Here is a 14,382-nt window from a genome sequence, read left to right on the forward strand (position 1 = left end):
TTTATGGTACAAAAGTAAACAAAATGTCATTAGAATGAAGAAATTTTATTATTTAATGACTATTAATATTAATTTGACTATTAATATGGTGACCCATGTATATAGCAAGATGTTATTTAACTTAATTTAGTTTGATTTTATTTTGTAAACATGTAAACTTCCCAATTTCATGTAAAATATCAATTCTTGCCTTGCTGACATTTACCACTACTGAATGAGCATCAGGTAGGATATAATTTGTCCTAAAACATCTTGCTTTTGTCTCTCTCTCTCTCTCTCTTTTTTTTTTTTACAGTTTTAGAAAAAAGCGAATTTAAAGACGAGCCTCTTCTGTTTCGCTTCTTCGCCGACGAGGAGATGGAGGGTTCCAACACCAAACACAAGCCTATAAAGCACGATCTAAAAATAGTGGAGAATGTCATCGCCAAGTCGCTGCTGGTGAGAGATGTCGTCTGTAATCGCCTACAGCTGATGGCACTTACAATAGCACACGTTGGCGTGAGCCCATGTGGTTTTCATCCTCTCGCATGGGGCTTTTCTGCTTCGGCACGTACGGGGGGTCTGAACTCGGGCCAGCTCTGACTCTAGAGTCTTCACCAGTAATTATGCTTGACTGCTTCTAAACCAGCCTCTCATTACGCTTAAACATGAAGTCAACTGGTTTGACAGTTTTGGCTCGGGAGAGACTGAACTTCACAATCTAGGAGCAGCTCCAAAACATGAATTGTAATAAAATGTCACTGGATGACAAAGCCAGCTACTAAGTCATGATAACTGTGAAGTGTATACTCTGATTTCAGATTAAGCCAAGTGAAGGAGGTTATGGATTCACGCTAGAAGATCGAAACAGAGTACTTATCATCAAATCTGTGGATAAAGGTTCCCATGCTGAGGTGCGTGTGTGAACAGAAATCCTGTTTTAAAAATGTAAATTCTGTTATTAATTACTCACCCTTTTGTTGTTCCAAACATGTAAAAATTTAGTTCATCTTCTGAACACAAATTAAGGTATTTTTGATGAAATCCGAGAGCTTTCTGACCCTGCAAAGACAGCAACCCTTACCAAAAAGAAGTATATTTTGAGTTTATTTTATTAAGTACACTTAAAGGAGTAGTTCACTTTCAGATCAAGAATTTACAGATAATGTACTCACCCCCTTGTCATCCAAGATGTTCATTTCTTTCTTTCTTCAGTCATAAAGAAATGGTGTTTTTTGAGGAAAACATCATTTCAGGATTTCTATTTCTATGGTGCCCCCCAGTTTGAACTTCCAAAATGCAGTTTAAAGGGCTTCAAAGGGCTCTAAATGATTCCAGCTGAGGAAGAAGGGTCTTATCTAGTGAAACGGTCGGTTATTTTCTAAAAACATTTACAACTTATATACTTTTTAATCTCAAACGGTTGTCTTGAGCTTACAAGACAAGCATTTGAGGTTAAAAAGTATATAAATTGTAATTTTTTTTTTAAAATAACCCATCGTTTTGCTAGATAAGACCCTTTTCTCCTCGGCTGTGATCGATTCGAGCCCTTTGAAGCTGCATTTTGGAAGTTCATACTCGGGGGCACCATAGAAGTCCATTATATGGAGAGTAAACCTGAAATGTTTTACTCAAAAAACATAATTTCCTTATGACTGAAAAAAGAAACACATGAACATCTTGGATGACAAGGGGGTGAGTACATTATCTTTACATTTTTGTTTTGAAAGTGAACTACTCCTTTAAGTAAAGTTCAAGTTTATTTTTAAGTATACTTTTTGTAGTAAGTATACAAATATCAGTGTACTAGTAGTATACTATTAATTTCAATACTAAATTGGCCCACTTTCTAGCATATAACAGTATACTTTTAAGTATACTTTAAGTTTAAACTTTGAATACACAACTAGTTTACATCTATGTTTTTAGTTTGTACTGCAAGTATACTAAAAGTGAACTTATAAGTGTACTGACTTTACTAATACTTTTATTATTAATTTTTAGTACACTTTGAAGTATAGTCTCAGTAAACTACTAGTTTAGTAGTTTTATACTGCAAGTATATTCAAGTGTTCTTTACAGTAAGTGAACTTTACATCATACTTTAAGTATACTACTATGTCCCTATAAAAATAGGTTCTTCACGATGCCATAGAAGAAACCTTTTTTTGGCTAAACGGTTCCATAAAGAACCTTTAACATCTGAAGAACCTTTCTGTTTCACAAAAGGTTCTTTGTGGCGAAAGAAGGCATCATTGTGGAAAAAATATTTCTCAGCTTTTATTTACATTTGAACAAAACGTGGCATGTCCAAAATTATTCATACCCTTTGCAAACTGTCACAGTCTATGGGAAAATCCACAGTTCTATACCATTCCAAATAGTCCAAGCTGTTCTAAAGCATCCTAATTCCCCTGATTAATTGGGAACAGCTGTTTTAATCAACTCAACAGGTGAAAAACAGAAGCTCTCTGCTGTTGGTGTGTGGGCAGTCATGGCTAAGACAAAGGAGCTCACTGAGGACCTGCGGCTGCGCATTGTGGCTGCTCACAAGTCAGGAAAGGGCTATAAGACCATATCTAAATGTTTTGAACTTCCAGTGGCTACAGTGCAAAGTATTATTAAAAAATACAAGACGTTCCGCTAAAGGTTTCACAAAAGATTTTTTTGGCGAAAGAAGGTTCTTCAGATTATAAAAAGGTAAGAAAGTGATGGTTCTTTGAAGAACCTTTGACTGAATGGTTCTTTATATAACCAAAAGAACCCTTCTATGGCATCACTGTGAAGAACCTTTTGAAGCACCTTTTATTTTTATACATTTTATACATATTGTTATACATAGAAAGATCTGCTTTTAAACAAAAACATTTTATTTTAGCTTCATGCATTCTTTTTTATAAACACTTGAATGTGGTTACGTTTCATAAAGAAAAAATAAATTACTAAATAAACAACATTTTAAACAAAAAGCTAAAATAAAAGACTGTTCGTGATAATTAAAAAGTAGATGGAGCCCAAAGCTTGACAGTCGTTATTACCTCTTCATGGGTTGACATTTTATTCCATAACATTACACAGTTTTACATATCTATGGTTTTGATGCTGTTTTATGTCTGACGATTGTGTTAGATTACATGTGGAAGCGTCTGTTGTTTCGGTTTCTTCTTTACTTGTGTTTCGGAAATTCTGTACAGAAGATATAGTGCAATAGCTCCCCTAGATTATAACAATGAAAACACAGATTCTCAGAGCACAAGTATAGCTCAAACATATTTAGACTTAGAAGTATAAGTTAAGCATACTTAAATGTCATTAATAGAAGTGTATAATGCACATTTTTGAGAAGTACATAGAAAGTATACTTTTTTATTTTAAGTTATATAAGAAAGAAATATACTAATAGCACACTTCTTTTTCATAAGGGAACACAACTGACACGTTCAAGGTCCAGAAAGGTAGTCAGGACATTGTTAAAATAGTCCATGTTTTGTTTGTTTGTGTTCAATTGGACCAATTAGGCATTTATTGATCTATTAAATACCTAAACCTTAATAATTAACAGTTAACACTCTCTATTTGAATGTGCTTTGTGGTAAAGAACGTTTCAATGTTTGTGGTTGTGGGCTTATAACACAAATAGACCTCGAATCACGCCAGCCTTGAGGTTCCCTTTTAGTGCTTTAATATATTCGATTTGTTAGATCAAACTCTGGTAAATGTGGTTACGTGAACTGGCTCGGTTCTGACGTAGAGAGAGTTATGCTACCCAGACCTGAAGTAACTTGTGCGTCACAGTCCGGGGCTCCACGCTGCATTGCATGTGGATCTGTTTCCAATGTGGAACAGAGTGAAAAAAAGAGAAATAGGCAATAAAATCCAGCTGGGCACTTACATAGATGAAGAGCTGTCTTGTAAAAATAGCAAAATGGACTTTCGTGTTTGTGACTGAAATAAGACAGTGACTGAGAGAGAGAGAGAGAGAGAGAGAGAGAGAGAGAGAGAGAGAGAGAGAGAGAGAGAGAGAGAGAGAGAGAGAGAGAGAGAGAGGATAAGGTATAATAACAAAGAGCTATAATAATGAATGAAAAAGGGAAAGAGAAAGCAAGCGAAAAGGGTAACGCTGCCCAAGCGTTTTTCTCAATGAAGAGGAAAAACATGATCCGGAAACGTAGGACAGTGCATTTTATTGTAAGAGAAGAATGGTTATATTTATAGCTGTCAAGAGACGTGTCCAATCCATTCAATGAAGCACAGAGTGAATGAATTACATCCACTTGAGAGCGCTGAGCAGGAAGTTGCACATATAGATGAAAGGATTGAACCCTGCACCTGTGAAAATGAAATTTATCTGTGGATTCAGCTATCCATCTATGCATGATATATACGTTAACCTCAAAATAGTTATTTCCACTCAAAGTTTACGCAGCGAATTGAACACAGGTGTTGTTCATCACATCAGCTTTATTCAACGTGACAGACAAAACAAAGAGAAATTTGTTTGCTTTATGTAATTATGCTAACCCTTTGGGGTTGGTAAGAGAAGTAACAAAGTCTTTTATGCTGACCAAGGCTGCATTTGTTTGATTAAAAATACAGAAAATAATCAGTAATATTGTGAAGTATTATTACGAATATATTTTATATATTAGTATGTATTCGAATATATTTTAAATGTTGTGATGTGATGACAAGGAAGAATTTTCAGCATCATTACTTCAGTCTTCCGTGTCACATGATCCTTTAGAAATCATGCTAATATGTTGATTTGATGCTCAAGAAACATTTTTATTATTATCAAAGATGAAAACTATTGTTCTGTATGGAAACCTGTCTCTGCCACTGAATAAAAATTGGAATTGCGCCTTTTTATCTTACAATTCTGACTTTTTTTCTTGTAAATTGTTAGTTTACATCTGCAGTTCTGACCTTTTTTCTCAGAAGTGCATGATACAAACTCACAATTCTGAGAAATACATTCAGAATTCTAAGAAATAAACTCACAATTTTGAGAAATGAACGCAATTCTGACAAGTAAACTTGCAATTCTGAGAAATAAACTCACAATTCTGAGAAATAAAGTTAGAATCCTCAGAGAAATAAATTTGCAGTTCTGTGAAATAAACGTGCAATTCTGAGAAATAAACTCACAATTCTGAGAAATAAACTTGCAGTTTTGATAAAGTCAAAATTCTGGGAAATAAAGTCAGAATCCTGAGAAATACATTCACAATTATGTGAAACAAACTTGCAATTCTGAGAAATAAACTCACAATTGTGATAAATTAAATTAGAATTCTGATAAATTAAATTAGAATTCTGAGAAATAAATTTGCAATTCTGAGAAATAAAGTCAGAATTCTGAGAAATAAACTTACAATTCTGAGAAATAATCTTGCAATTCTGTGAAATTAAGTCAGAATTCTGAGAAATAAATTTGCAATTCTAAGAAATAAAGTCAGAATTCTGAGAAATAAATTTGAAATTCTGAGAAATAAAGACATAATTATGAGAAATAAATTCACAATTTCTGAAAACAAACTCATAATTCTGAGAAATAAAGACATAATTATGAGAAATAAATTCACAATATCTGAAAACAAACTCACAATTCTGAAAAATAAAGACATAATTCTGAGAAATAAACTCACAATTCTGAAAAATAAAGACATAATTCTGAGAAATAAACTCACAATTCTGAGAAATGAAGTCAGAATTCGGAGAAATACATTTTAAATTCTGAGAAATAAACTCGAAATTATGAGAAATAAATTCACAATTTCTGAGAATAAAGTCAGAATTCTGATAAACTAGCAATTCTGAGAAATAAACTTGCAATTCTGAGAAATAAGCTTTCAATTCTGAGAAATAAACTTGCAATTCTGAGAAATAAGCTTTCAAGAGAAAGAATTCTGAAAAATAAAGTCAGAATTCTGAGAAATAAAGTCAGAAATAAATGTGCAATTCTGAGAAATAAACTTGCAATTCTGAGAAATAAATGTGCAATTTTGAGAAATAAACTTGCAATTCTGAGAAATAAAGACAGGATTCTGAGAAATAAAGAGGATTCTGAGAAATAAACTCACAATTCTGAGATATTGGGAGAATCAAACTTGCAATCTTGCAATTCTGACTTTATAACTCGAAATTGCGAGTTTATATCACGCAATTCTAAAAAAATTAAGAACTGCTAATTTATATCTTACAGTTCAGCCTTTATAACTCGCAAATGCTTTTATAAAAGTTTATAATACAGAATTGCAAGATACAAACTCGCATTTGAGAGAAAAAAGTCAGAATTGCGAGTTTTTAGCACGTAATTCTGACTTTATTTCTTGCAATTTTGATTTTATATCACACAATTCAGAGAAAAAAAAAAGTAAGAATTGCTCATTTATATATAAGTTGCAATCACCTTTTTTCAAATGTCTTATTCAATGGCGAAAATGGGCTTCCATAGTTCTGCTTAATATTTTTTTGGAAACTCAAAAGAACAGCATTTATTTTGAAACAATGTAAAAGACTTATTTAATGTTTTGAATAAAAGTATGAATTATTGATATTTAGATTAAAGTGTTAAGTACTAATTAAAAGTGTTCTGTAATTAAACACATTTATTAAAAATTAAAATGACAATTTAAAACCTTATTTTGTGAAAAGGTCTGCTTTAAAAAAAACAAAAAAAACAAACAAACACATTTTTAAGTGTCAATGTAATTTCGGAGCAGCTGTATATCTAGGTTAAGAGGTTATTTGATATTCCTGTGTGTCTCTTGTGCAGATGGCTGGTCTAGAAGTGGGGAAAAAGATCTTTGCTATTAATGGAGACCTGGTCTTCTTGAGACCTTTCCAGGAGGTGGAAAACTTCCTAAAGCAGTGCTTCCACAGCAAAGGTCCCCTCAGAGTACTGGTCAGCACCAAACCCAGAGAGTGAGTGCAAAATCTCTTGATCTAAAGACTTCAAAACACCATACAGACTGTCTAAAAAGCCTGATATCAATTAAACGAAGAACGCTGCCAGATAAACATCCTCTTATTGATCAATATCAGCTTGATATTTAACTGCAACTCGGATTTGGCGGTCAAATTGATGTCTGTGCGTCTATCTGCTCCACAGGACTGTGAAGATCCCAGACTCAGCAGACGGATTGGGCTTTCAAATCCGGGGGTTCGGCCCATCTGTGGTGCATGCGGTTGGCAGAGGTAAGAGCGAAAAAGAGAGAATGGAAGAGAGAAAAACTAGGCTGGGCTAAAGGAAGTTACTTGTGCCCTTTATATCCTACTGTGTTTTTGAACCTCAGCTGGATCACAGCTGGAGCTGTAGGTACATGACTTGACTTGAGCCAGACTGAGAAGAGCATCACACACATATATATCTATATATAGAGAGAACAAGCTGCACAGCTCTGACTTCCTGCTGTGTCTGCGGTGCATTCTCATCAAACATGGTGAGAGATGAATGAAAAAAGTAAAACAATCCAGCTTGCACTGTCACTCCTGACGAGAAAAAGAGATGGAAGAAGAACAATCCTCACTTCACACTAAACAGAAACTACTTGCATCCGAAATATGTCATTTACAAACCTAGGGTGTGGAAAACATGGACAGAATTGCGGAATCTAGTCATAAAAGTGGAATTTACTGTATAACGCAGAATATCAAGGAAGTTGCCAAATTTTGGATGAATAAATCAAATGTAGTTTAGTATACTTAAACCAAAACACGATATGGACTAGTGTCTGTGAATATTAAGCCGCCAAAGTGCTATTTAAAAATGAATCCTGTATGTTCTCCATGTATCTATGTAAATGAATGAATTTCATTTACTACACACATACTGAAGTGCGAGTGATGCTTGTGGTGTTTTCAGCCTCTGTCGCCTTAATATATGAGTACATGAACACAAACATAATCTCTACACTCTTAAAAGGTTCTTCACAGCGATGCCATAGAAGAACCATTTGTGGTTTCACAAAGAACCATTCAGTCAAAAGTTCTTTAATTAACCATCTCTTTCTTACCTTTTTATGATCTGAAGAACCTTCTGTCACCACAAAGAACCTTTTGTGAAACAGAAAGTAACTAAAAACTATTGCCATCTCATATACAAACAAAAACTTAAGGGTCTTCACAGCAACCCGTCAAAGAAAAAAAATAGGTATAGGAAATGGTGACAGAACAAAATATTACTTAATGTAATGATAGTACATATTAAAAGTATTATTAAAATGTAAAAACAAAATATTTCTAATCAGTTAATTAGAGGTGCTTTTGATTATTAAAATTTTATGAAACCATTAAAATGAAATCTAGAAAATTAATAAAAAACTTGTAATTTGGTCGAAATAACACTGAATTTGAGTGGAAAAACGTATTTCACAGGGCCTTCAAAATGTTATTTTTGTTAAACTAATAAATTGCTGTTAAACTGTGTAAGTTCCATGATTTTAATTAATTAGAAATGCTTTTTGTTTAATATTTTTTCTAGAAAAAGAAAAAATGTAAAAAACGGAATCCATACAAATTTAAATGGAAAAAACTGAATCCAGAAAAACATAAAAAAGAATTTAGGAAAAATAAAAGGGATTTCATTGGGCCCTACAAATCCAAATGAATTTGGTAAATACAGGTCATTTTCCATAGAAATATATATTATATTAACGAACATTTATGACTGTGATGGCACCAAGTGAGGGCCGATCTCCTTAAAACTTTGCATGCTTAATCACCTGTCGCATGTCCTCATCAGGTTTTGTGAAGTTTTGAGTTTTCCTTTAGGCTTTATAGGATTTTTGGGTAAATTTGGACAGACCCCTTTTCTAAACGATCCCGTCATAGCTTCCCAAAGAGTACATTTCTTTGATAATTATTGACCTAGAGAGTCCAGAAAATTGTACTGCAGTGTTTTTTTTTTCCAGATTGAATGAAAAACCTAGGACTAGTTCTCAAAAGTACACTGTAAGAAGTTTTCGCCAGATTCAACTTAAAAACCTAAGTTCAGCAGCTGCCTTAAGTTTTTAAGTTAAATCAGCATTAACTTATCACAATAAAAATTAGTTGATATAACTTGTAAGTTTAAATTTTTTTACACACTGCTCCGGGTGTGTGTTCACGGTGTGTGTCTGTTCACTAATGTGTGTGTGCACTTGGATGGGTTAAATGCAGAGCACAAATTCCTAGTATGGATCACCATACTTGGCCTCACTTCACCTCCTTTCCTTTCCTTCCTTAAATGACTTAAGTTGATTTAACTTACAATCTTAAGGCAGCTGCTAAACTTAAGATTTTAAGTTAAAGCTGGTGAAAACTTTTTGCAGTGTATTTTTTTTCTTTTTTACATCTTTTTAACAAATGATTTGATTGACAGCAGTGGTTCTAGAGCCAAAATTGCCTGGAATAAGAAGTATTCATATGATATGAATATCACGTGTATGTGCAAAAAACTGTGCAATGTACAGTCATTTACACCCTTAAAAAAATGCGATATCGTCCCCCAGTGGCTGATTTCTTTCAAATTTCTCAGACCTTTGGGGCCATGAGTCAAACAGGCCCACTGAGTTTCGTTCCTATCGGCCTCCGTTAACTTTGTCTAATAGGCTCAAAGTTTATCGGTCAATGACGGCCATGTTTTTTGAGATATGCAAATTTCCTTATAGACACTTGTGGCACTTTGGACTACGACCTTGCACAGTGTTTTTCATGTCGATAAGACAAATGTTTGCGTATTTATACAAATTCATGTGTTTTGTCCGACATGAGCCAAGGATTCCAACGACATAAAACACTTGAGCCTGCGACTGACAGTTTAGGAGTTATGATCGGTTTTGTACTTTTGATCACTGTAGCGCCCCCATCAGGTCAATTGGGATGAGTTTTGGTGATGTTGTCAGCAGTGTGAGTAGTACCATCCCTCCAAGTTTCAAGTCTCGACGACTTATGGTTTGGTCTGCATGATCAGTTTTACATGGAGATTGCTGATCCTTGGCCATTTTAACAAATACAATAGGGTTTCAGCGCTATGCACTTGAATCCCTAATAAATAATGGAAGGTACAGTATGGATATTTATATTAGCCTAAGCTAGTCTTTTCAGCTGGGTAGTACTGAATACATGGATGTGAGTTTCTCTGCTCATCTTTAGAAGGTCAGCTGCTGCTTCAGGTGATTGCTGTTCATAAGCTCAGTGGGGAGTTATGATAATTATTACCTTGCTTAATGTGCTTGCTTGTTCTTAAAAATTGCTTTTGCCTGAGTTTTCCTGGCTGCAGAAGTGAGAAAGCGATTGCTCAGGGAAAAAATGCTGCGTAAAGATTTCAGTGTTGTTAGAGAAACACAGGAACCTTTTACAGAGGCGTGCACTTTTATCACAGAAAAATGATATTCAGTGTAAGGCCTTGTGTTTGTTTAAGAGATTATGCAAACTGTCTATGAATATTTAGTCTCTGCAGTGAAAACTGAAACTTCAAATGTCTGCCTAGTCCTCAGATGTTTTGCTTTTCTGAAAACTAACCTAAGTCATTTTACAGTTTATAGTATCACCTGCTGTAATGCAGAAAGCGGCGCCCATGCCAAGTGGATCTGTCTATGCTAGACAGGTCATAACTTTGGGGTCAAACTGTTTATGTGTCATTCGCTTTGCAAACTGCCTTTCAGACACAAACTTTGAAAGAATTGTAACCACAGAGAAAATCTGGGCCATCTTTCATGCTCTGCTTATAGCAGCTATTTATGGGTCTGCTTGTAAAAATGCTTATGAGATTGTGTGTTTAGGAGATTTGTGTTGATTTATGTTTCTCTCTTCCTTATTGTGTATGCAAAAAAAAAAAACATCTGTTCAACTCAAAATGCTCTGTTCCAATAATGAACCACCTCACAGTCTACCAACTGCAAACTACAAAGGGAAATATCTTATAAGGCAGCACCCTAACCAGCATACAATCTTATAAGTGACCAATTTGAGATGCTCTACATTAGGGAACAACTCTAAACTCCACACAATGGCAACCACAGACTATAGTTTTTCAAAATACAGTACATTGAATTGTTTTTGTCTAAACTTTTCAGTACTGAATACTTTTGAGTACTTAATTTTGCATTGTCCAACATTTTGCATTCTGGTATTACAGTTGAGGTCAAACAATTACATACACCTTGCAGAATCTGCAAAATGTTAATTATTTTTACAAAAATAAGAGAGATCATACAAAATGCATGTTATTATTTAGTACTGACCTGAATAAGATATTTCACATAAAATATGATTACATATAGTCCATAAGAGAAAATAATAGTTACATTTATAAAAATGTCCCCATTCAAAAGTTTACATACACTTGATGTTTAATATTGTGTTGTTACCTAAATGATCCAAAGTGGTGTTTTTTTTTTTTTGTGATAGTTCATGAGTCCCTTGTATTGAACAGTTAAACTAAACAGTTCTTTAGGAAATCCTCCAGGTCCCACAAATTCTTTAAGTTTTCAGCATTTATGTGTATTTGAACCCTTTCCAACTATGACTGTATGATTTTGAGATCCATCTTTTCATGCCGAGGACAACTGAGGGACTCATATGCAACTATTACAGAAGGTTCAAACAATCACTGATGAAGAAACAAGGTGTATTAAGGGGGGTGAAAACTTTTTGAATTTGAAGATCTGGGTAAATTTAACTTATTTAGTCCTCTGGGAAACATGTAAGTATGTTCTGTAGCTTCTTAAAGGCAGTACTAAATGACAAAACTATTATATTTATGCAAAATAAGAAAAAAGTACACATCTTCATTCTGTTCAAAAGTTTTCACCCCCCCCCCCAGCTCTTAATGCATAGTGTTTCTTTCTGAAGCATCAGTGAGCGTTTGAACCTTCTGCAATAGTTGCATATGAGTCCCTCAGTTGTCCTCAGTGTGAAAAGATGGATCTCAAAATTATACAGTCATTGTTGGAAAGGGTTCAAATAAACAAAAAATGCGGAAAAACCAAAGAATTTGTGGGACCTGAAGGATTTTTCTGAAGAACTGCAGGCAGTTTAACTGTTCAGGACAAACAAGGGACTCATGAACAACTCACTAAACAATAAAAAGAAAAAACAGCTGTGGATCATTCAGGTAACACCACACCGTATTAAGAATCAAGTGTATGTAAACTTTTGAACAGGGTCATTTTATAAACTCAACTAATATTTTCTCTTGTGGACTATATGTAAATGTCTGTAATGTGAAATGTCTTATTCAGGCCAGTACTAAACAAAAAAATAACATGAATTTAGTTTGATCCCTCTTAGTTTGGTAAAACATTAACATTTTGCAGATTCTGCAAGGTGTATGTAATCGTTTAGATACGATCTAATATATCTTGTTTCTCAAAAGGCACCGTTGCAGCAGTCGCCGGCCTTCACCCGGGTCAGTGCATCATTAAAGTAAACGGCATCAACGTGAGCAAGGAAAGCCACGCCAGTGTCATCGCCCACGTCACAGCCTGCAGGAAGTACCGGCGTCCCACACAGGTACGACTGAGAGCCTCTCTCATCCCATCATTGGAAATGCACTATTCCTGACCTTTCTAAATAGTAAATCTGTATATAAAGCACTACAAAGGCAAATAATAGAGCCTTTGTGATCCAGTCTGGGTCATTACCCAATAATAATAGCAGTTATTATGGCTTCTTTTGCGGAACAGGGCAGGGAAGAAGGCCAGGAAGCTGGCTGGGGGTTGTGAGGGATATGGGTTAAGGAATGGGCCAGGCAGGCCTGTTTTGAAGGGTAATAAAGGACAGGCTTGGCACAGGCTGAAGTAGGACGCCATGGTTGGCACACTGGCAGGACTCTGGTTTCCATCAAGCATGGAAAAAGAGCAAGGGGGTGCCCACCCTCCTGCTGAGCAGGGATTTGCGGCCCACCATCAAGAAGAGGGAAATGTAGGGGAGATATTGACAGAAGTGGAGGTTGGATGATATAAAGGCCATGATATACTCATAGCAAAGTTCTTTTTCGTTTGGCACTTAGGTGTAAAGGTTTAGTTCACCTAAAAATAAAAATTCTGTCATTAAATACCTTTATGTCCATGTGACATCAGTGGTTCAACTTTAATTTTATGAAGCTACTTTGACGTTTTTCCCCTTTTTTTTCTCTCTTCCATGTCAGGCTTCGACGTTTTAGGTTTTAGCTTTTAGCTTTTTGATTTTCGTGTCCTATGGGAGTGTGTGATCAACCCGCGATTCTTGTTTTGAAAGCTAGTCTGTCTGAAATGTGTTTTGTTGTTTCTTATTGCAGCAAGACTCCATTAAATGGGTGTATAACAACAGCGAGAGTGCACAGGAAGACCACCAGAGAACCAATCAGAAGCCCGCCGCAGGGGAGAACGGAGATGTGTTTGAGTGTAAAGTTGAAGGTGCTGTTACACACACCAGTGCAAATACATATTGTATACATAAGCACACACTTTTTCAACCTCCCGCTCTAGCCTTGATGTTCTTCTTTGTCCTCTGAGACTAAATGTACAAGACTTGCTTCAGTAGCCTCATGCAGGATGCACATGACATGGAAACAACTCATGTCTCATGGTTTATTGACAGCACTGATTTTTGTACTTTTTTGTTGTTGTTGCAAACATAGTATTAATTAATCTTTATTCAATTTAGTTACATTTATATTGTTTTAAATATGCACAGAATTGAATTAAATTATGTTTTACAGGACTGATTTTTACACTTTTTTTTTGGAAAATATAGTCAAAAACTGTCAATTTTTATTCAATAATTTTATTTATATAATTTTAAATGTGCACAGAACTTAACGGAATGTTTGACATGACATTTCTTATTTCCTAATGTAGTCAGAGTTTTGTAATGACATATCCTTAATTTTTATTAAATTATTTTTATTTATATTATTTAAAATATGCACTTAATTTAATTACATTTTTAATTAAATTAAATTAAATGTAATTTAATTTAATTTAATTTAATTTAATTACAGGATATGAAAACAACTCATGTCTAATGGTTTATTTACAGCACTAATTTTGATACTTTTTTTGGTAAATATAGTCTATATTATGTAATGACAAATTATTATTTTTATTTAATTTAATTTAATTTATATTATTTTAAATATGCGTATAATTTAATTTAATTTAATTTAATTTATACAGGATATGAAAACAACTCATGTCTCAGGGTTTATTTACAGCACTAATTTTGATACTTTTTTTGGTAAATATAGTCTATATTATGTAATGACAAATTCTTATTTTAATTTAATTTAATTTATATTATTTTAAATATGCGTTTAATTTAATTTAATTTAATTTTATTTTATTTACCTTAATTTAATTTAATTTAATTTAATATTTAATGTTTTACATTAAATTCAATTATATTTTGTTTACATTTTAAATGTGCATAGTATTT

General features: G+C 34.1%; 1 protein-coding gene across 1 annotated transcript; it reads left to right on the forward strand.

Annotated features, from left to right (window-relative positions):
* Positions 1–295: 295 nt before the first annotated feature.
* Positions 296–13,361, forward strand: LOC141317164 (phosphatidylinositol 3,4,5-trisphosphate-dependent Rac exchanger 2 protein-like; the record flags this gene model as incomplete). Its single annotated transcript, XM_073832968.1, has 6 exons — positions 296–438; positions 801–893; positions 6,758–6,906; positions 7,094–7,179; positions 12,341–12,477; positions 13,244–13,361. Coding segments are annotated over 6 exons (726 nt in total), but the record flags the coding sequence as incomplete, so codon positions are not given.
* Positions 13,362–14,382: the final 1,021 nt, after the last annotated feature.

Source organism: Garra rufa, unplaced genomic scaffold (assembly GCF_049309525.1).
Source record: "Garra rufa unplaced genomic scaffold, GarRuf1.0 hap1_unplaced_423, whole genome shotgun sequence".
Lineage (NCBI taxonomy): Eukaryota > Metazoa > Chordata > Actinopteri > Cypriniformes > Cyprinidae > Garra > Garra rufa.